Source organism: Rhincodon typus, chromosome 11, assembly GCF_021869965.1.
Source record: "Rhincodon typus isolate 14 chromosome 11, sRhiTyp1.1, whole genome shotgun sequence".
NCBI lineage: Eukaryota > Metazoa > Chordata > Chondrichthyes > Orectolobiformes > Rhincodontidae > Rhincodon > Rhincodon typus.
The window spans coordinates 31,556,221-31,580,340 of record NC_063342.1 but is presented as its reverse complement, the minus strand read 5'-3'; the positions used below and the strand labels follow the sequence as shown (position 1 = coordinate 31,580,340).

Sequence of the window (24,120 nt, the reverse complement as noted above, 5' to 3'; positions counted from 1 at the left end):
GTGATCAGTTAGGTCAGTTGATTGTACAGGTGATTTACGATGAAGAGTGACTCCAACAATGTGGGTTCAATTCCTGTACCAGAGGTTAACACTAAAGGAAGAAAAAGGAGGCGTACAATGCATTCTGGAATAATAATAGCAATAGAAATCAGGGAAAGTATCTCAAATGCAGGAGACAGAAAGATTAATGCTGGAATAAGGATGGCAGGTTGCGCAAAAACAAATATATTAGTAGTAAATGATAGTGAAGGATAGAACGGAGTCCATAAGAAACAAGCAGGGCAAGTTGCATACCTAAAGCAAAGAGAACAGCAGAGATATTAAACAAGTACTTTGCTTCGGCATTTACCAAATTAGAAAATGGTGAAAATGACATTGTTGAAAATGTGGATGTCTAGCAACTGAGCAGTATAGTAATACATGAAGGAGGTACTAAAAAGGGTGGCAGCATTGCAAGTAGAGAGGTTGCCAGGCCCGGATGGGACGCATTTCAATTGCTGAGAGAATGAAGGGAGCAAAATGCAGATCCAATGACAAAAATTTTCCAGGCCTCCCTTAACACAGAATTAGTCCCAAGGGACTGGAGGATTGCAAATGTGACACCGGTGTTTAAGAAAGGGGCAAAGGATAAGCCAGGAAACTAGTGACCTGTCAGCTTGAAAACCGATGAAGACCATAATACAGAACAAGGTAAATATACACAGAAAAAAAAAAGTTAATACTTGACAGTCAACATGGCTTTGTCGAGGGCAGGTCACATCTGATAAATCTGCTTGATTGCTTTGACAAGGTCATACAGGCAGTGAATGACAGTAATGCTGCAGATGGTGTATATTTGGATTTTCAGAAAACATTTGATACAGTGCCACATGGCAGGTTGGTTAGCAAATTAAGTGCTTGGATTTTTAAGTCCTTGGCAGCATTAGATTAGAAGTTGACATCAAGATAAGAAACAGAGGGTAGGTATAGGTGGGCATTTATTAAATTGTAGAGATATTGAAAGTTGTATCCCCTCGGGATCAGTGTTTCGACCCTTGCCTTTTCTGATTTACATAAACAATTTGGAGATGACCGTTGAGGGCAACATCTCAATTTGCAGATGAGACTAACCTAGGGAAAACAGTGAATTGAGGTTGATGCAGAGTGCCTTCAAAGGGCCATTGACAAGTTAGCCAAGTGGGCAGATACCTGGCAGATGAATTTAAATGCAGGAAGTGAGGGAATGTATTTTGTGTAGAAGAAACAGACAATATAGGCTCAATGGTACAACTTTGAGGGGTGTATAGGAGCACAGGAACCTCAGGGTTCAGATGCATAATTCTCTGAAGGCGGCCAGGCAAGTTGAAACAACAGTTACGAAGGCTTATAGGATCCTTGGGTCTATAAACAGAGGCACAGCATAAAAGCAAGTAATGCTACAGCTCTACAAACCAATGGTCTGATCACATTTGGAGTATTCTATTCAGTTCTGGGCACTTTTGTTTAAAAAGGAAATTGAAAGCCTGGAGAGAGAATTCAAAGCAGATTTACTAGAATGATAACAGGAATGAGGGATCTTAGATACAAGATTAGAGAAAGTGAGCTTACTTAGTTGGCTATTATTTGGAATGGGCATAATATCTTATGTGGAAAGGTGGACAAACTGGACTCTTATCTAGAGTTTAGGAATATTTGATTAAAACAAAATCCTGAACTGTCTTGACATGGTAGGTTTGGAGAGGATTTTCTCTTTGGGAGAATCTGAGATCTTAAAATTAAGGGGTTGCCCATTTTAAAACAGATTTGGCAAAAACATTTCCTCTCATGTGTCGTTGGAACTTTATCCCTGAAAATGTAGCGAAAGCAGAGTGCTTCAATATTTATGATGCAGAGGTAGACAGATTCTTGTCGAGAAAGGGTTGTAATGTTAGGAAAGTGGGAATATGGATGCGAGATTACATTCAGGTCAGTCATGATCTTTATGAATAGTGGAGTTGGCTTGATGTGTAGAATGGTCTACTCCTGTTCCTCATTTGTATGTTTGCATGTAATCTATGATTGGAGAAAGTAATTTTTTTTGAGAATTAGCTCCCCACAGATTCCATCTCTCATTATACTGGTCAACCCCATGACTGAATTTTCCTGGACACTTCTCCCACCCATTCCAACTTTGTGTTTTGAACCCTGATACAAATAATTATTATTTTGTACACAGGGATTTTCAGTTACTTACTTGATACTTGGCAATGGTACCGAAAACCACACGGGATCACGCCTGAGCTCAGGTGAGGATGTGGAAGAGAAAGAGAAGGAAACAAAAATATTAGTAAATTTAAAGTGTTTGTACACAGACATAGAACACGTTAGCACTCTTAGATTTTGCAAACCATTTAAAGAAAAATATTAGGCATGCAAAGAGCTTTGAGGTGCATTATTATATCATAAGGGGTGATTAAAAGGAAAAGTTTGATCTTCAACTTCATCAGGCTAGAGAGAGTTTAACAGCCCACTTAAAGTTACACAATTAGATGTTGGCTTCATTTCTCATTTCCAAAGGCCATTTTAAAATATTACAAAAAAGGATCAGTTCTTCAGAATTCAAAAATATGCAAAAGTTAATTTATTTCTTGGACCATTCTTGAGTACCTGAATCCATTGACCAAACAAATTCAAAATAAATCTAAAATATGTAATGTTATCCACACTCGATATTACACATTATCTCGAATCCTAAAAGGCTCTTTACCAAGGCAATAAAATAATATGGCAATTGAATCAACTACAGAAAGAACAAATTACTGATGGAGGTCATACATACCAAAAATAACCTTCTTCAATAGTCCTATACTCAAATGAAGAGCAACCTGCTCGAGAATGGCAAGCAGCCACAATTTAGTTTTAAATCTACGTTCACTGGTTGTCATGGTTGAGCAATAAATTTAGTCAAGTTGAGATTTTCTCTTAAAACTCTACTAGGGAAGATGTCTGCTATGTCTCTTTTGCACTAAATTGAATTATATTTCTTGCAGTATACAGTGGTAATTTCTCTGCATAATCTGCAACTTTATTAAATCACCTAGTTAGGAACGGTCTCCTTTGCCAAATGGCAAATGTAAAGCTCATAGCGCAAGGTTGTCCAATGCACTTTCCATCCTTGCACTGCAACACTGATTTTACCATTGGACATTTGCTGGATATCCCAAGTATTCAAGGATTTACCAAATGACTACTAATACCCATCACGTCCACTTTCCGTAGATATTCCCTCCCCACCCATCTGCTTTCCGCAGGGACCCCGTTCACTCTGCGACTTTCTCATCAGCTCCACACTCCCCAACAACCCCTCCACCACACCCAGTACCTTTCCCTGCAGCCAGAGGTGGTGCTACACTGCCTCTATACCTCCCTTCTCACCTCTGTCTGAGGACCCAAACAATCCTTCCAAATCCAGAGATTCACCTGCACTTCATCTAACCTCATCTACTGTATCCATTGCTCCCAACGTGGTCTTCTTTATATCAGGGAGACCTAACGCCGACTCAGGGACCCGTTCGCGGAGCACCTGTGCTCTGCACGGACCAACCAACCAACCCAACCTTCCGGTTGCCGTGCACTTTAACTCCTCCCACTCCCTTAGTGGGATGTCAATCCTTGGCCTCCTCCACTGTCAGAGTGAGGCCCAACGTAAACTGAAGGAACACCACCTCATTTTGCCTTGAGAGCTTACAGCCCAATGGCCTGAATATTGACTTCACCAGCTTCAAAATCTCTCCTCCCTCAACCTGTCCATCTTCTGACTCACCTATCCGCTCCACCCTTCCTAGTGACCAACCACAATAAACCCCTGCCCGCATTCCAGCTATCTCCATTTCACCTACCCTCCCCCTCCCCAGTCCTGACGAAGCTTTTCAACCCGAAACATTGACTTTCCTGCTCCTCGGATGCTGTCTGGCCGGCTGTGCTTTTCCAGCTCCACATCTATTGACTACTAATACAACATAGGTACATCGAAAATGCATTTGGATAATGTGCAATATATTTTCTACACAGTAATACTTCTCCCTCGCAGGGGGAAAAAAATAAAAAGTAGTTTTTGTTGCACTTAATTGCAACATTCTGTATGTCTCTTTTAGTCTCTGAATGCCTGTCAGATCACTATGTGAACATTAGCATTAGCAGAACATGCTGCAAGTACACAACAGATTGTAGACATGTGTGGATAGGATTTGTAGGAAATGTAGATAGGATTTTCCACCTCTAAAGGGGCAGGGCACATGGCTAGGAGGGAAAATAATTGGGCACGTTCCATCTAAGAGCTTATCCCCTTCTTTGCCATTTCAGCAAAGAGGTTTTGAGCAGGAAGCTCCATTGGTGTCTCTCAATCAACCAATCAAGACCTTTTAAGTGGTGAATTAAGGGGCCTGAACTCTGATCAAGGAACTCAGCATCTCATAAGGAACTCACTCAATGTCAATCCTCTCAACATCATGAACCCACATGTTACAACACTCCTGTTCCATAACCATTGGCTAGACTGTTCCACGATCTTGGGCCTCTACTGCCTCTCTTTGATGGCAGCATCTAGTACTACTGCTGAGCCAAAGAGCTACCAGTTTCTCACTGCCAGCAGCTCTTGGTAGATGGATCTCTTGTCCCAGGAGTCTGATCCTAGAGATAGCCTGCTGCTCTTCTCTCTAAAGGACTGGCTCACAGTTTAATTCGGTTAACTCCAAAAGGAGTCAATGCAATCTCTTGCTACTTTGCGGTCAGGAGGTGAAACCTCCATCACTGCCACAGGTACTGCTTGAACTGAGCATTTCCAGCAATTTTTATTTTTACAATGGACAAATTCCCAATGGAACAGGGGATAATACTCCCACTCCTCCACCTCCATATATAGCATTTATCCACTTACAGCAGTTTTCCCTATATCTGATTCTAATGACTCATTCATAGGGCTGATTCATTATTTTTGTCTCACTGTTCTACACATTACCTGGACAAAAAGCTGGATCCCATCCAGCGTGTTCGGAGACATGGGACAATTGTGAGCAAGATTCAGTTCTCCCCTCTAAAGCTTAATTAAAATAGTTTTAATATTTGGTGTTCACAGACACTTGAGGTGACACCATCCACCAAGGTTATATTATTTCTAAGTAATATACCTTCAGTTTCACAGCAAACATTGCTGGAGATTCATTTTTAGTTTTCATTTATAAAGGCTTAAGCATATTATGTTGCCTGCTATCATGCAACATTTCCTTCCTCTCTTCCAGCAAAACAAAATCTACAACAGTACTCAGAGGAGTGAGTATGGGTATAACTGTAAAATAAAACAGGTGATTTTGTACAAATCACAATTTGCTTCACTATCCACTAATGGTCCCACTCCAAACTACTTCATGAAACAAGAATGCATCACATGAACTTCAGTAGTTCAACAATGGAAACAAAACAAAGTTACTCACCTGGATCTATGAAGCAATGAAATTCATTGATGATGCCATTCTTCAAAGAATATTTAACACAAGCCATTTCACAAGGAAGGAAGCGTTGTTCACAGTTTGGGGGGAGATCCGCCAGGCTCAAGAAACTAACAAAATGGAAAACCTCATCACAGACCCCTTTGGAAGAGGGAAAAGAGAGAGATGGCAATTTTACAGTTTACAAAATGCATATTATATATGTTGATGAACATTGGTCATGTTGCAGAAACGAAATTTAGTGGTCTACACATACTGATGGGAGTATTCAGTGGCTTCTGTATAATTTTAACAATGTAAACTCCATGAATTTGCTTGTGTGAATCATCATCATATTCATATTGTTTATTATTGGTCACAGGGTGACGTGTCAGGTCCACGTTCTCTCTCAATTTGCCGCTCAGCAAATTCTAGCTTCCCATTCAGTACAGTCTGCATTCCTACAATTAGTCGGGTTTCTTCCTTTCAACCAGGTATTAACACCATTTGTTTCTTAATCTTACTACCCTTGGATTTAAATTTGTAGCAGAAGAGCTTTTTATGCAAAATCTCTAACAAGGACTCTTTGAGGTTGTTCACTTGGCTCTTAAATTAAAGACCCCACAAACAAAACCTCTTTTCCCCCAATGAGATATTAGTTAGATTATTTTTATATGCTGTTGATTCAATTTATTTCTAAATAAATGAAATTAATTTTTCAACAATTGAAGTCAAGCTTGCGGCCCTGAATCTGTAGTTGGAATAACTACACAGGTAACAGCATTCATTATTATTCTGTAAGGTTGACAGTAATTTCTGGAATTCACAGACAACCATTTAAATGCAGAAATCGAGAAATTGTTATGGGGGACTCCTTGGACCATCACGAGGTGCAGACTTCACAAACTGAATCAATTAGAAATCACTGATGATTTCAGCTGTTTATAAACCTTTCTTGCTATAAGGCAATGAAAAATTTAAACTTTGTTGAATCTCACAGAATAGCATGTAAAATAAAATTACTGTTGAACATTCTCAGACTTATGTAAAATTTCTAAGTCTGATAGAGATTTATAAAAATCATAAGGAACATGGATAGGGTGAATAGCCATGGTCTTTTTCTAGGGTGGGGAGTCCAAAACTAGAGGACATAGGTTTAAGGTGAGAAGGGAAAGATTTAAAAAAAGACCCGAGAGGTAATTTTTTCACACGCGTATGGAACATGCTGCCCGAGGAAGTGGTGGAGGCAGGTACAATTACTACATTTAAAGGCGGTATCGGCATGGGTATATGAATAGGGAGGATTTAAAGGGAAATGGGCCAAATGCTGGTAAATGGGACTAGGTCACGAGTTGGACGGAAGGGTCTGTTTCCGTGCTGTATGACTCAGTCTCGTTTCCTCAAGTATTTGAAATTTGAAAAAAATCTGCAATTATGCAGTCTAATATTTACATTTCACCCTTAAACCATGTGTATGTTTCAATATTTTAACGTCAGCAACATGGCTTAAGTATGAAATTTAAAATTACCTGCAAGAAGTGGTCAAGGAACATGGAACAATTCAGACACCATTTTAAAACCACTTCAGTAACTAAAAAAGCTTGGGATTGGACTAAGATCACTAAGGAATGGACAGGATAATACTACAGCTAACCACGGAAAAATATTAAACAGAACAGGTAGACAAGAAATTGGATGAAGGTGTGATAGATCAATACATTGGCACTGATTTTACAATTATTGCTGGGCTAATTGTAATTGTTTGAATTTTAAGACAATTAAATTTAAAACTGAATTAATTTTACAGTCATGAATTGTGCTAGCAGGAATAGTGTGGTCATAAACTCAGACTTAGCCTACAATATTTTAGTCATAATAGAGAATGGCTGTTGGTGGGGATCAAAGGCATCATTTAAGGTGTTCTATTAGATAAACACAAAAAGGTGATATCCGAGATGAAAAGCCTCTCCACTATTGCAAGGCACAAGTTATCTCTAATTGCCTGATTGAGTGCAGCTTCAGCAACTGAGCTCTTGCTCAACACTATCCAAGACAAAGTAGACCACTTCATTGCTCCCCACCACGACAAGCTACGGTGCATATGCGCTTATACCACATGCATTGCAATGGTTCAACATTGGGCAATACATTCTGACCTTGCCAATGAAACCAACATCCAAGAATGGATGAAGAAAACGTTGTGACTTCCTTATACTTCCTACAAAGTGTACCTCAGTAACCGTTAAAACTGCAGATGGTAACTTTCAATCCATGACTTCTCTGCTCTTGTCTTAAGTGGTAAAGTGCAGTGAAACACCAGTACTTCCAAGTTGTTAGAAATATAATGCTACTTCTTCCGGTCCCCAGGGTAATATACTGGAGTTCCATCTCTACTGGGGCAATACTTTAATCACAACTGTAGCTGTTCATGAGACAGTTTGCAACATTCGTGTTCAAAATGGGCAATAGATGCTGCTATTGTCAGAGACACCTACAGAAAAACTGCTCTGCTGAGCACTCCAAGAGTTAAAACAAACCGCTCTACTTTTATTATAAAGATCAAATTGCACAATTCTGATGATCTACCTTCATCACTAGACCAGGATGTAGGTGGATTATTCATTCCCGTTGCTGTTACAGAGAAGATGGGGTTTTGCAACTGTAAGAGAAAGTAATTATTATTAGTATTAAAGTAAACTTTAATAACAAAATATATAGTGATATGTGACATAAAATACAAAGTCAGCTCAAAAACCATGGCTTCCCTTCAAGATTACATAAATTAGGTGCAGTAATACATAAAAAACACTTCATCTAATAAAATAACAACAGGTTCAATAAAGAGGCAGAAGATTTGCTGTGTTAAAGTAAAAATTATTGAAGCAAACAAACAGTTATTTCAGTCAAGAAGCTAACTTTTCAAGAAGCTTTTCAAAATGGAAGACCGACCCTATTGGGTTTAAAAAGAGAACAGTAGAGCACAGAAAGTCAAGCCAGAACAGCTGAAAATCCACTAAAGGTGCAACAAGTAGGAAAAATACCCACCCCTCAATGAAATGTAGTTTTCCAGGCAGTTATGCCTTTATTTATGACTGCACAGGAGGCAGTGTCCTGTTTGTTATACTTTACTGCATCAACAATCATATCTTGTCTTTATCCCCTCAAAGCATTAATTTTTGATCCCTTTAATTCCGAAGGGAAAACTTTCTAGTCTGTTGAGTACTAATGCCACCGTATTTGAAAGCACAGATGGAAAGCTCCAATCACATGTGCAGTGCTCACACTATGCATTTCTATTCCAGAGAGGTACTAATGTCAGTGAAGACAAATAGTTAGTCATATTAGGCAGTGCAATTATCTGTAGCATTTCTGGAAACGCAGCAAATGGCATTCATCCCACTCAATTCAGAAAAAGGGCTCTGTTCTTGTATATTTGAATGATGGTGCATTGGTTGAAGTCTTTTGCTCACAAACAAAGTTACTTTTTATTCATTTGAAGGAAACTGAAATTTCTAATGTAAGATTAATCCAACACTTCTAATATTAGAAATTCATAAAATGTGAAATAGGTAACTTTATGCAGTGTTAAACTGAACTGCCTGAACTTTAAAATTTCTGTGATCTATGGTTATGCTACAGTCAAAATGGAGCATTTGTAGCGACTCTCAATACTAACCCAATGTCTGTAGAAATGGAGAAAAGTTATTTTTGCATTTAATTCCAAGACAAATTTCTGCAAAGGTACACTTGACAATGAGAAAATCAAAAACTGCTCAAATGAGATCAAAGTGGAGAGAAAAGGCCTGAATACAAGGACAGTTTACAATGCGTGAGCACTCACTGTCTTCAATCAGAAACAGAATATGCTGTTGGATTTTAATTTACAACTAATCAATCAACCCTGAGGCTCAAAATCGATTGTCAAAACAAGTTTATTTTTAATAAACCAGAATAATGGAATAGATGATAAGAGGAAAATTGGTTAAACTGAGACAAGGTGAGCGCAGCAGGAGGGATGGAGGGGAGATTGAGTGAAGTGGGAAGGAAAGGGACACCAGAAGAGAAGGAAGGAGAGGGGGAAGGAGCACTAACAATTTCGATACCTTGCCCAAGTGATCGCTCTTCTAAGTACGAGCACTGATCCTGCACGTACAAGCAATTTAACTCTTAAAAGGTGTCAAAATCCACACTTAATCCTATTAGCGCTCAATTTCCAGACAGGTGAGGATCACTCAGCTCAGTTGGTTGGAGACCTGGATTGTGATGCAGAGTGGGTGGCATGGTGGCTCAGTGGTTAACACAGCTGTTCCACAGCACCAGGGACTCAGGGTCAATTCTATCCTCAGGCGACTGTCTGTGTAGAGTTTGCACTACCTCTCTGTCTCGACAAGGGTTTCCTCCAAGTGGTCTTAATTCTAGAGGGATGCCAAAAGTGCTGATTCAATTCCCGCACCGTCTCCTTTTCAACCTTCCCCCTCGCCTGAGGTATGGTGACCCTCAGGTTAAACCACCAGTCATCTCTCTCTCTACAGACAGAGCAGCTTTATGGTCCAGTAGGAGTATAGCAACCATACTTTACACTAGTCAGTACACTCGTGAAAACAATGAGCCAACTTGGAGAAGGCAAATAAACCCCTCACACTGCTAGATTTTTCTTCAGAACTTTATCCCCCATGAGTGGAAGACCACCACCCTTTTTTTGTTAGAAAAAACTTATACCCTATGCTGATCGCCAATTATAAGTTACTGAATCCATGATTAAAATTTTGAGTGGAGGCAGGGGAAAAAAAACACCAATTTTCATTCTGCAAAACAAATATATTGTACTATTTTTACTTAGCTCTCCTAATGTAATAGAAATACTGACCTGTTTTGTTGAAGGTTCATTAAACATCTTGTTGCCTTTCTCAGCTTTCCATTCATGAGCCATTTGTGCAAACTTCTCTTTTTCCAGCGCTGTCAGTGACTTCAATAGAAAGTAAATCCAATTAACCCAATATAGATATTGCACCCATGCGTGCTTTCTCCTAGTTTTTAAAACAAGTATAAAACAAAATCGATCCAGTGGTGAGTGCTGGATTTTTTAAGACATTTTGTATTACAAGATTGAAAGATACAAACACGATTGGCCTTGTAATGACCAAAAGACTGGTGTGAGCAATGCAACCAATAGATGTAAAACAATATCTACTGTGTCTAACTATAGCCTAGTTGCGAGTGTTGCATAAGAGGCTGACTATAGCCACCTATGAGATTAAGAAACAAAATACTACTGGATCCTATGTTATAACTAGTTAATCACTTTGGCATCAAGACTAAGCTGAATGTTCATATCAAGCAAGCATGGTCTAAGTGGCAATAGACAATGGAACCAGCATGCAGGTACAGAGGGAGGAAACATTGCCTTGTAACGCGAGGAGTGAGGAGTGCTTTCCCACAGGGACATGCTCAAGAAGACTGCATACTTGAAGGAACTTTCTTCTTACAGCATATGCAAATTATTCACATATCAAAAAATTTATGTTTGGTTACCTTAATGGAATGAAGGACAGAGGCACACTTACATCCTGACAGTGAACTATAAACATGCATGCCAGATACAATTCAAAGTACTGGATTTAAACAAAACACACTTTATTCATCCACTATAGTTAAAATACAACAAAAGAAAGCAGGAATTGGAAATATCAACTCTATTGGAAACTTAACAGAATAATAGATACATTAACTATTACTAATTAACTTCCAATATAGTGACATCTCCACGGCCACCAAGATGACAGATGCCAAACCTCCATGTTCAAAATATCCAATTCGTTATTTTGGACTTGTCTACTTGGTTCATGTAGTGTTTTCTCTAATAAGCTTTCCAAGTCTACGAAATAAAAAAGCAGTTTCTTTGCAACTACAATAACAGAATCTGAAGAAAGACTATTTCAAGACAGCAAAGCAGAGTACAAGTTTAGACTAAAAAAAGGAAGAGAGTAGGGAATTGACAGCAACAGTACCAGGGGAGGGAGAATATGGTAGGGATAAACAGAAACTCAGCCAGTGACTGTAACAGTACGAAGGGATGCACGCAAAGACAGGAAAAGAAATATGTAGTGTAAGTGATAACTACAAATACATACAAATATATCCCCCATCATATAATTTCTTTCTTCAGAGTTTCATAATTTTGCAGAATTGAATACACAAAATTCATTGGCTTAGATTTTGAAGTTCGTTGAAGTTATGGCACTTGGTAGTTGATTTGAAGAAAGCCCCTCAAGTTTCTTGCAATCTGTGGCGTCTATTTACAACTTGCAAACATTTGAATCTAGTACCTGGTCCACGGGATCTCCAAGCATCCAGCAACAATATCAAACAGGGTAAGCAGCCAACCAAAGAGAAGTATCTCTCAGGAAACCACTGACATTTGCACTTAGTTGAAATTGTTGGAGAAATAAGTGATTGGCACATTCAGATAGGCTGAAATATAATAAATAGGCTTATAAAACAATTTTTAAAGTATAAACTTTGACATTCATAACTATAAAATTAGATTTTCAATGATAGTGGGGCTGTTCAGCAGTACTTATTAACTTAGTACATCGCTAAAAATGTTATTTTATTTAAATCTGATTAGTCTCCTTCTGAAGTTTTGCTGGTTATAGTCTCATTTGCTTTTACTTTAATTGATAATCAAGAGAGTATAACAAGACATGGTAAGTGTGACATTGTTTTAGTTGTAATAACATTTGTGCTCCTTTAAGGAGTTGATTTACTTGTTTTATCAAAAATTATACATTCAGTTTCCTCTACTCCTGTGTCTTTGATACCGTGCCTTGAAGAGGTGCATTTTGTCCTGGTTTCTTTGAGAGAGATTGGGGGACAGGTGGTGAGCAGTCTATGAGAAAAATCAACTTGTGTGTTTTTCTGAAAAAGCTGTAACAGTAGAAGCAGCTTGGATGGGAGTGGTCAAGCTCCCACCTACTGGGAGTTTAGGGTTAGCTTTCAGCAGTTGCTGTTGGGGTCTTGAAGAGAAAACTATTCTTTCCCTCTCTCAGTTACAACCAGAAGCTATGGGTTGTCTCTGGCAGACAATCTGTTTTCTGAATTTGCCTTTTGCCAAACGGTGTTTGAGATGTCACTATAATCAGAAGTTAATAGTAATAGTTAATGTATCTCTTATTCTGTTGAGTTTTCCAATAGAGTTGTTGTTCCAATTCCTGCTTTCTTTTGTTGTATTTTAACTATAGTGGATGAATAATGAAGTGTGTTTTGTTTTAAACCGCATCTAGAATGCAACACTGTACATTTACCTTTTAAAATAAAATTTAGACCCAAAGTTTTTCTTCTGAATATTTTAAGGGGGTTCAGTCTGGTCCATAACAAATCCCTTTTAGAATTGTACTTCTTTTTTATTTCTCAAGGGCAACCAGGGACAGGCGACAATAAATGCTGACCAACCAACAACATCCACACCCAGTGAATTAAACCAAAATTCCTCACTCTTCCTACCAAAATATATTATTTGATGTTTCCATTAAAATTGGATCTTTGACATACCCACCTATTCCACCAATCCCTGTCTTATTGAGGTCTGCTGCTATCCTCACAATTCACAACATTTCCAGGTTTTCGTCATCTTCAAAACTTCACCCTGCAAACTCAAGGCTAGGTCTGTAATTTTATTCCCGCTGGCATTTTTTGTCTACATCTGTGGAACCTAACCGTATCCATCTCTCAGCCTAGAAACAACCATTCATTGCCATACCTGGTTCACTATCACTCAGTAAACTTTACGTCCATGCAACAAGTAACACTTTTATACTTAAGAGCACGGTCTATCACCCCAAAGCCGGGATTCCTTCACGCAATCGGCAAAATAAAAACCCAAAATAACTGCGGAAGTTTAATATCAGCAACGTAAATTGCTGGAAAAATCTCAGCAAGTCTGGACAGCAGCTGTGGAGAGTTAACTGTTCTGAAGATGGGGGTCACTGGGCCTGAAACGTTAACTCTGCTTTCTCTTTCTCCCCCCCCCCCCAGCTGCTGCCAGACCTGCTGACTATTTTTTTCCAGAAATTTCTGGGTCTTCCTTGTTTTTGTTGTTTCTCCACACCCTCGCCCCTCTTGACCACCCTCCTCACCGTCCAGGCCGAGCTACAGAGCGGGGCCGCGTCCTTCAACCCCTTCACCTCGAATCCCTGCCGCCTCAGCTCCGGGATCTTCTCCAACATGAAGAAATAGAAAGGGTTTCGAGTCGGTTTCTTCTGCGGCATCGTAACCCTGCTGCCTGATCGAGGGACAACGGAGCAGGAGCGAAACTGGTCAGATCCGGCTCAATCCGGAACCCAGCCAACCCTCATCACGCGGGGCAAATTGGTGGGAACCGAGCACGTGGGATGTGTCTGCTCTGGCTGCAAGGCCTAGTGACAGTTCCTGATAGATTTCAATCAAGGCACTCGCAACCGAATTATGAGCTTATTTTCAAAACCTGCCCTCTTCTATGAATAATCACACTTACAGCCGGTTCTTCTTCCCAGGCCACTGGAGGCTGGAATGCAGTCGAGTTCAGTATTTTATCTGGAGAAAATATTCTGCTGATCACTGTTTAACCGAGCTTCCTCCATTGGGAATATGACTTATTGCGTGCAAAACATTACTTTTTCTTTCCTGCGGCAGTATGAATAGTGTTTAGAGATTGCCAGGATTTCTGGACTTCTGGACATGACCGCTACGAAATATATGCCACCATTTCCTTATGCATGTGTAAGTTTTAAAAATAATTTGTCCGAATTTTAACAGTGTTGCAAATTTGGGTTATCAAACAGAACAAGGTCACTTGTACAATACAAAACAATAAATCTGCTGTCACCATCTGGAACGATGAAGCTATTTTTCTTTGCAAGATGGGAAACAGATGGAGGATATTATACAAAGTTCCAGTATAGCTAGAGCTGCAGTGAACTAATCCTTCTTTGTGCAGGTGACTTTAGGGACCTATGTCTTTGGCTGGTTGAAACTTTTGCTTGGAAAGACCAGACTGTTTGGAGCTAATGAACTGATGACAATACTTTGTGTATCATAATTTTCTAAAATATTATCTGAGCTGAAACAAATGCCTTCAATACTTTCTTGCATTTATGATTGCAACAGTATATATTCAAATGTAATATAGGTATGGTTTGCAAGGGTCATAGATTCATTATGGGAAGCCAATGGCCTGGTGGTATTGTTGCTGGAAGTAGTAATCCAGACGTCCAGGTAATGCAGATCCAGGTTTGAATATCACCTCGGCAAATGATGGCCTTTGAATTCAACGAAAACCTGGAAATAAAAGTCAAAGGATGACGATGAATCCATTCTTGAAGGTTGTAAAAACCCCTCTGATTCACTAATGTCCTTCAGGGAAGGAAATGTTCCATTCTTACCTGGTCAGGTCTGCATGTGAATGCAAACCTACACCAATGATTCCTGAAAGGCCTAGCAGGGCATTCAGATGGATCAACAGTTCAAAAACCCCAAAAAAGAAATTCAACCTTAGCAACACCTGGCATCAATTAAGTCACTGAAAATGATAACAGCAAACACAGCCTTTTCGACTTTGCAGGCCTTACTAACTCAGGGCCAATGCAAAAATTGGGAGAACTGTCTCATAGTCAATCAAAAACCTGACAGAGACACACTCTCAAAATCATATCTGACAATGTTCCAACACTATCATGATGGTGGCACAGTGTTATACTGTTGAGAGGAATGTTTTAACATTGACTCCAGATCCAATGTAGTTTCATGGCATCAGGTCAAACATTGGCCAGGGAACCTCCTGCTGATTACCATGTGCCAGCCACTACCCCCAGATAAATCAAACTCCATGTTAAACACTGTAAGCCCTGAGGGTGCAGAATGTACTTTTCGTGGAGGACTTTTCTGTCCACCACCAAGACTATCTCAGCAGCACTACTGAGCAAGCTGGTTGAGTCCTAAAAGGCATAACTACTAAATCAAGTCTGTGGCAGTTAGTGAAGATGAAGTTCGTCTTTACAATGAGAATATCCTCCACCATGTTATCTGGCACTATCACCATGTTAAATGGAATAGATTTTAAACAGGTATAGCAACTCAAGTCTGGGCATCCATCAGGTGCTCTGGGCCATCAGCAGTCGCAGAATTGTGCACCAACTCAATTTGCAATCTCATGGCCATAGTCCCTAATCTGCCATTACCATCAAGCTAGGGGATCAATGCTGGTTCAATGAAGAGTGCAGGAGGGCAAGCCATGAAGCATACCCAAAAAAGGTTTTAATCTTGTGAAGCTACAAAACAGGACCACTTGCATGCCAAACAGCTTAAACTGTAGGTAAGCATTTCCACAACAAATGGATCAGATTTAAAACCATAAGTAATAGGAACAGGAGTGGGTTGTTCTGCCCTTCAACCCTGCTCTTCCATTCAATTGGATCATGGCTGATCTGACATTCCTCAAGTCCACTTTCCTGCCCTTTCCCCATAAACCTTGATTTCCCTACTGAACAAGAATCTATCTATCTCAGCCTTAAGTGTACACAAGGACACAACTCTCTCCACAACTCTCTGTGGCAAGTAATTCCAAAGACACAACCCTCTGATAAAAGAAATTCCTCCTAATCCCAGTCTTAAATTGACCCTGCTTTATTCTGAGACTATGCCCTCTGGTCCGAGACAATGCCATGAGAGAAAATACCCTCTCAGCATTTATCTTGTCAAGCTCCTCAAGGATCCAATATGTTTAAATGAGATCACCTCTCACTTTTCTAATCTCCACTAAGTAAATCCCAACCTCTTTAGCCTTTGCTCAAGACATTATTTCCATACCAGAGATCATCCTAATCAACATTTAAGCTCTCATAAATGGTGGTGGAAAATTAAGCAATTCACAGAAGGAGGAGATTCCACAATTATACCAATCCTCAATAATGGGGGAACCCAGTACATCAGTGCAAAAGAGAAGGCTGAATAATTTGAAACAAGCTTCAGCCAAAAGTGCTGAATGGGCTATCCATTTTGGTCTCTACCAGAAGTCTACCAGCATCACAGATTCCAGTCTTCAGCCAATTCGATTCATTCCATATGAGATCAAGAAGCACCTGGATATGACAAAAGCTATGAGCCCAACAACATTCTGGCAAAAATACAGAAGAAGTGTGTGCTTCAGAACATGGTGCACCCAAGTCAAGCTGTTCCAGTACAGCTACAACACTGGCATCTACCTAACAATGTAGAAAACTGCCCAATTGTCTCCTGTGCACAAAACAAATGCCAAATCCAAACCAGCCAGTTACCACCTGTCAGCCTACTCTCGATCATCAAGAAGTTGACAGAAATGTCATCAACAGTACTGTCAAACAGCACTTGTTCAGCAATAGCCTAATCATCGATGCTCAGTTTGGGTTCCATTAAGGGTATTCAGTTCTTGACCTCATTAGTTCAAACATGGATAAAGAGCTGAACTCCAGGGGTGAAGTGAGAGTTAATGCCTCTGTCATCAAAGCCATATTTGATACAGTGTGGCATCAATGAGCAAAACTGAGTCAATGTGAATCAGGGGGAAAACTGTACTCTGATTGGAACCACAAAGGAAGATGGTTATGGTTCTTGGAAGTCAGTCACCTCAATTCCAGGATATCTCTGCAGGTATTCCTGAGGCTGGTTTCTAAAGCCCAATAATATTCACCTGCTTCATCAATTACTTTCCCACCATCGTAAGGTCAGAAGGGGAGTATTCTGTATAAAGTTAATATCATTTATGTCTTCTCAAATACTAAAGCAGTCCATGTCCAAATGCACTAAGACCTGGACAATATCCAGGTTTGGGGTGACAAGTCTGAAGGAACATTCACGCTACCCAAGTGCCAGGCAATTACCATTCCAATCTACCTTTTGCCTCTTGACATTTCATGGCATTACCTTCACTGAATTCCCCTAATATCAACATGCTACGTTTGCCATTGATTGAAATGGAACTGAATTTGCCATATAAATACAGTGACTACAGGAGCAGGTCAGAGGCTAGGAATCCTGCAGTGAGTAACTCACCTCCTGACTCCCCAAAGCCTGTCCACCATGTACTAGGCAGAAGTCAGGAGTGTAGTGGAGTACTCCCTACTTGCCTGGATGGGTGCAGCTCCAACAACACTCAAGATACTTGACACCATCCAGCACCTAAGAGCCTCTTGACTGACACCACATCCACAAACATTTATTCCCCCCAGCACCAATAGTAGCAGTAGTGTCTGCCATTTACAAAATGCAGTGCAGAAATTTACCAATGCTTCTTGGACAGCAAACACCCAACAACTACCATCTAGAAGGTCTGGGCAGCCCTCCAAGCCACTCACCATCCTGATTTGGAATTATATCCCCATTCCTTCAGTGTCATGGTGTCAAAATCCTAGAATTCCCTCTCTTATGGCATAGTGGGTCTGCCTGAACCAAATGGACTGCAGCAATTCAAGCCTTCACCGTAACCGTCTAAAGGATAACTAGGAATGGGTAATAAATGTTGGCCCAGCCAGCAATACCCATGTCCCATACATTTCAAGACATAGCATTCAGGGATAGAATAGTGTGCTGTTTAAAAAATGAATGCATTCATAGTAGTAGTTGACATTGCCAAAATTAACCATGGACATAGCTTGACAAACAGCATTATGCATAGATATGTAAGAATGTGACTCAAGAGAAGTCAGAATTAGCAACTGTCCATCATCATATGCTGTAGTTAATAAGCCAAAGGCCCAACAAAGGCAACTACAAAGTCACAATACCAGCGATTATGCAGGACAACTGCGGGAAGTGGAATCATGGCATGTTGGAAAATAATAAAAGAGAAAATAGTGGCAGGAAATGGCAGTTACTGAATACACTTATCGTAAAGCAACAGATCAATGAGTGGTCATTTAAAGCACAAGGATATCCAATGGAAACACGGGTGCTCCAAGTGGCCATAGTGGACATCAGTTAGTGTGAGTTCTGAATCGCTATGACTTCAAAAATTGAGTTCACATCAGTTGGAGAAAACTCACAAAAAAATTAAGTTGTGGAGGAAGAAAACCTCCCTGAGGGGAAGGGTGATAGCTCTAGTCATCTAAAGGACCAACTGGAAAAAAAATACCCAACGCTATAGTGAAGAGACATAAACCAGCCTGACTAAGAAGGAACTGGTTAAACACACTGAAGTTGAATAAGAATGAGATTCTTACATAGAAGTGAAACTCACAACACAAGATGGCATGACTTCTGAGTCTATTTGGCTATTTAGTGAAACTGACAACTAATTCAAGGATACAAAGCCCAATATACAGGTTGTGGAGGAATATCAGTCCAGTTTACTGTAAATCGTACCCAGTGCCTATGCTTTAAGGGAGAAACTGGAGTAAGATTTGAAAAGACTAGAGTCAGAGAATATGATTGCTGAAGTTGAGCAGACAAATTGAGCTACTCCTGTAGTGTAGTACAAAAGACAAATGGTAGTGTAAGAATATGTGGCTGTGATTCTAGGATTCAGTGAGCCTGTGAGTTCTGAATGAAGTGGCAGTGTGATAAAGGGCAAGGCAAAACAGAGATGCTGTAAGTATCTAAGTAAGCTCAAAGTAAGTGAGCACTAAGAAAGCAAGCTAAGAGACCTGAGAGACATTAAACGTGTGTGTGTCACTGACGGTAGAGTGACCTGACAGTACTGCAGTAGAAGGTGTCAGTGAACTCCAAAGTTCTACACTGAAGTGCTGTGGTGTATTCTGAAGTCAACCCTGATGATGTGATGAAGCTGGTGTTTTGCCAGTGTCAACTTCTGTGGATGAAGGGTCGAGGTTGTCACTGAATGTGAAATGTTGGCGAAAGGTGCTGCAGATGGAGACCCGGAGCGACAGCTCTCTGTGGCAAGGAAGGCTCACAACCCTCTGAGAGAGGAATTTCCACCTCATCCCAGTCTTAAATTGGTGCCCCTTAATTCTGATTTTATGCCCTCTGGTCCTAGGCTCTTCCATAAGAGGAAACATCATCTCAGCATTTACCCTGTCAAGCCCCTTAAGAATCCTAAATGTTTCAAATGAGATCACCTCTCATTCTTCTAATTTCCGAAAGGAGAATTATTTCCCTGAGAACCTCATGTGTAGTTTTCATCTTTAATGCCTACACTGATGGTCAAAATTATTTTGATTTGCTTTCCCAAATTCTGTATAAATTTACACACACTGCATCTGAATAATCTGAAACTTCAGCCTGTAAGCCTCAGGGACAACTTGTACATGCTGAGAATAGGCTTTTTATTGCCATTTTCTAATCTATAGAAGCATCCTAAGAAAGGAAGGAATAAACCTCACAACCTCTATCCATCAACCCATTTTGGACAGACAGCTTCTAGTTTTCTTTTGGCCATCTCACTTGCTTATCTGTCTTTCAAAAAACTAAAATTTGCCTCAGCATATCTTTCATAAAAACTTGGGAGGACTGGAACAAGTTTTAAGAGCCCACCAATGGGTCTTTTATTATACTCTGATTATTCTTCATCAGAATATTCCTGTAGTCAGAGGCCTGTTATTTTTATTGACAGCCTTTTTAAGTAAATATGCCCTCACTCATCATCTCTCCCATCTCTTATATTTGCCTTTCTTTATCCCTTTTCAATTCTAGTTTCAGCTTCTCTTTTTTTCCTATTCATCTTTCCTTTTATTTTTCCTCTCACTTCAGTGCTTCTCTTCAATTTCAAGACTTTTCATTTCTAATTCTCTTTCTTGACCAAGCTTGGGTTTTTTCATTTCATATTATTATTGCAGCTCCTTCCTATGCTACTGAATTTCTGCTAATCCAATTGAACTACTATGTGGATTGTCTTCCCTCGATTCCAATTTCAGAAGTTGTGCTGTTATTTGAAATAGGTTTACTTCTCTAGCCCTTGCTTTTAATTCTAACTTCAGCTTGTGCACCAATTCTAAAATGCTAGCCTAGGTTACCTTTTATAAATCACGCAGATAAATCTTCCAACTGCTGAAGCCGTTTTGGTTTAATAATGCACAAGAAACACAGCGTTGTTCCTTTTATCCTTCTCTAATATTACTCTACTTCCAATTAAATATTGTCAGTTTTGCATATCCTGCTGGAGTCCTGGGCTTCATGTTATGACCAAAGCTGGAGGAATGCACAGTCTTTCCCTTATCCAACTGCACCCTGGGTCACAATGTAAAATTGATTGTTTTATCAAATTCCTGATGTGCCAATTGTATGCGCTCCCTATATTAGACTTAGAATAAAAAGAGCCATTAACCAGGTTTCTGTTATCAAGACAAATTTATTGGATTATTATAAAATAGATGCAGAATTGGTTAATACACACAGCTTGCAATATGAAAACACAAACATCTACCTCTCCTAATAACCCAAAACATAAAACATACACAAACCATGTCAGGTAAAGGAAACAAAATGGATTTCTCTCTGCAGAGATGTGATTTTGGGAAAAAAAACACTTTTGACTGATAAGTATTAGTTCTGGAAAGCAAATGTCTAAGGCTTGAGAGATTCATGTGGCTGTTAATCTGTTGTTTTGGCACAAAAAGACCAGAGTTGTTGAACAAATACAGTTGTCATTGGTGGCCTTTTACAGACACAGTCATTAAGAATATTTCAACAAACTCTTTCAAAGGCTTTTCATACCAAAGCAGCTGAACCAGTTATGACACTGGACCTACAACAAGAATCTTTCCAGGAACACCGGAAAGCTCGTCTCCTACAGCAGACTGGTCACTAACTACTCCAGGCAATATGCAAAGCAGACACTGCAACCTGACAGTCATAAACCCAGGCATGGATCTGCAATAAATAAGCAATTATAAGAAACGTGACCATCAAAAAGTACCTTGTTAAAGAAAAGTTCCAATGTCCTTTCATTGATTTGCTTAAAAAAACTCGAGGTATGTACGATCCATCAAACTCAAGTCATAACAGAGCGTCAACAGATGGTGGTGAACATTTTATTGCATTTTATACGCATTGAAATAAATTGTCAGGTGATAATGATTGTGTTATGCAGGGACCCAGAATTGTAATTCTGGAAAGGTACAGAGCACAGTTGCTTTGTGATCTTCATGATCAACACTGAGGGATAAGTTTGCTAAAGCATCTAGCAAGAGGCTACCTTTGGTGGGCAGGGTTAAGTAAGAACATGAAAGATGCAGTAAAACAATATAGAATATATCTGAAAAGCTGAAAAGAAGCTGCCATTGTTACCTTTGCTACCATGGAAATGGCCAGCTGGAGTGTGGCAGAGGCTGTACATTCATTTTGCAAAATTTGAAGGACGACAGCTGTTTTTTGTGATAGATTATCATTCAAAGTGGATTGAGTGGTTTCCAATGAATCAAACATCGAAAAGCAAAATACTAGATACTTTGCACAGTGTGATTGTGCTTGTGGGTTGCTGTGTCTGAGATCAAACGTCATGGTTTAGAAATTTGGGTTAAGGATCCTTTTAGAAATAGAAACCCATTGGTTAAGTTAGATTTTTAAATCAATTATAAACAAGGAATACATGTTATGTTAGATTTGGAACTCAATGAAAGAGTTATGTGGAATTAAGTTAACATTAAGTTGTGTGGAATTTTGAGTATTATGTAATGTATTCATTGAGGAGGGGTGAGTGTAATAGCACCCCCCTGTGGCCATTTGTGTATTTTGATTTCAAATGCACAGTGTCCTATGTCTGTCCTGCAAACATATCACATAATACCCTTCCTCCGAAAGGAGCTTGTGACAAACTGGAGCTTTGAACATATTTACTGTTGGAATGGATTCAAGTATATATAAGGTGAAATGCTTTGTGTTTGGAGTGAGATACCTCTATTTTTAGCTGGTAAAGCAGGCAAGTAAATGAATATTCTTAGAGATATGGGGACAGGTCAATTGTTGATGGTGGCAAATGACAGGAGGTTTCCCTCTAGAATGTTTGCCACATAAAAATGTATTGATGCAGAGTATTAAGTGAGTACCTTATAGTATTAATTTCTCCATGGCATAAAGTTAATAAAAAATGTTTTAATTTCTAATAGTTGAGAGATTGTGTCTTAAGTTATGTATTAATTTTTTTTAATGTTGGGAAATAATCTAGCAAGAAATAAAGCATTTTCTTCTCCAGAAGAGACTAATTATAATGTAAACACAAGGGGCAAAGTTATCAGCTCAATGTTAGAAAATTAATAAGGAATACCAGTTCTACAATTTAGAGTACAGTTGCTTAGTAGGTAACGTACAGCCAATGTTGATTTTACTTTGCTTGTTAGAGTATAAATTGAAAGTTTGTCATGTGATTCCATTATGTCAGACACTGAGAATTCAAATTTCTTTTCAAATTTACTAGTTTCTAAGAAGTTTGAAACACTGTGTCTGGATTATTCACTTTTTTAAATTCAAAATTTAATACAAAATTGCAACCATTAGGAGGATTTCTGGTCAGAATAATGACCTTAGAGAAATCCTAATAGGCTGAATGAAGGACAAAGAGAGAATAAGTGATATAGCCGGTTACCTCCTTGAAGCATCCATAGGAAAGACGATGATAAGAGGTTGCTCGGAGCTTCTTCTGTTCTGCACTCACCTTTTCAGAAACCTGGTTTAAGATAAGGATGCATTAAGAAAACGTAACCCTATAAGTAATATCCCTTCTCTGGACAGAGATAATTTACATGGACTAAAGGACTTGTTATCAGCAAAATGATGATTCTGTACACGCTTAAAGTCATTAAAATAAATATATTGGTGATGGTAAGTGATCGTTATTTTAGGGTACTAAGAGAAAAAAAATGAGTTACATGATATCTTGGCAGGCATGAGGAAGTTTCAATGTAGGAGAGTTGTAGGGAAGCTGGCTAAAGTTGTACAATAATCTATTTAAAAAGGTGATAATTCTATATCAGCAACTGCAAACCTGTTAGCTTTGCATCAACAGCTAGCAATATAGTGACAGCAACTCAAGAGGAAACTTGAGAATTATCAGACAATAGTATTGAAATGAAAAGCAAAAAATAGTTTTAAAATTGTTGGTAACTGATCAGCTTCCTTTATTTATTTGAAGAAATAACAAGATGATATAACATAAGCCAGAGCCTTTTAATAAACTTCCTCAGGAAGGGTTGTTTCAAAAGTTGAAAGTAGTAGCTATTCAAAATAAATATGGATGAGAAGTTCTCTGAAGGAAAGAAAGCAGTGAAAATGAGCCCAGGAAAGGGAGGCAGAGTGGTACTTGCTGAGTGGAGTGCCCCAGCAATACTTGTTGAAAGCCCTATTGTTTCCAACTAATTATTGACTAATACAGAAACAGAATGTAATTTCATAAATTTTGCAGGAAATATTAAATGAAGTGGACAGCCAACCTGAGGATGAGTATAGTATAATTAACTGGATTAAATTTGTGCTTTTTGACAGTTCAGTGCAGGGCACCTATAAAATACTGCACATTAGAACTGAAATGACTGACATGTGCAAACTTTGGCTGGTACACTGTTAAAATAAAGATGAAAGCAAAAAATGATCTGGGAGTTGACAGTGAATTCATTAATTAATAAATTACACTTTTTCTTTTTTATTTGATATTGGATGACGCAGCGAAGACCATATTGATTATTCATCCTTGGTTGCCCTGGGAAAGTATTTGTGACCTATC

At 39.2% G+C, this 24,120-nt stretch overlaps 1 protein-coding gene across 4 annotated transcripts in view; it reads right to left on the bottom strand.

The window, feature by feature from the left end:
• Positions 1 to 14,043, bottom strand: part of LOC109928692 (protein maelstrom homolog) — a 30,961-nt gene extending 16,918 nt beyond the window's left edge. Inside the window, exons 1-5 of one of the 4 annotated variants that reach the window (XM_048603254.1) lie at positions 13,954 to 14,043; positions 10,309 to 10,407; positions 8,028 to 8,100; positions 5,448 to 5,603; positions 2,213 to 2,254 (exon numbers count right to left, since the gene is read on the bottom strand). In XM_048603254.1, coding sequence (XP_048459211.1) covers positions 2,213 to 2,254; positions 5,448 to 5,603; positions 8,028 to 8,100; positions 10,309 to 10,371 — 334 coding nt within the window. In that variant the 5' untranslated portion in view covers positions 10,372 to 10,407; positions 13,954 to 14,043. Of the gene's footprint in view, positions 1 to 2,212; positions 2,255 to 5,447; positions 5,604 to 8,027; positions 8,101 to 10,308; positions 10,408 to 13,200; positions 13,282 to 13,576; positions 13,927 to 13,953 lie in introns of those variants that run through there. The other 3 variants (XM_048603253.1, XM_020528644.2, XM_048603255.1) reach the window with 3 other exon arrangements.
• Between the last annotated feature and the right edge of the window lie 10,077 nt (positions 14,044 to 24,120).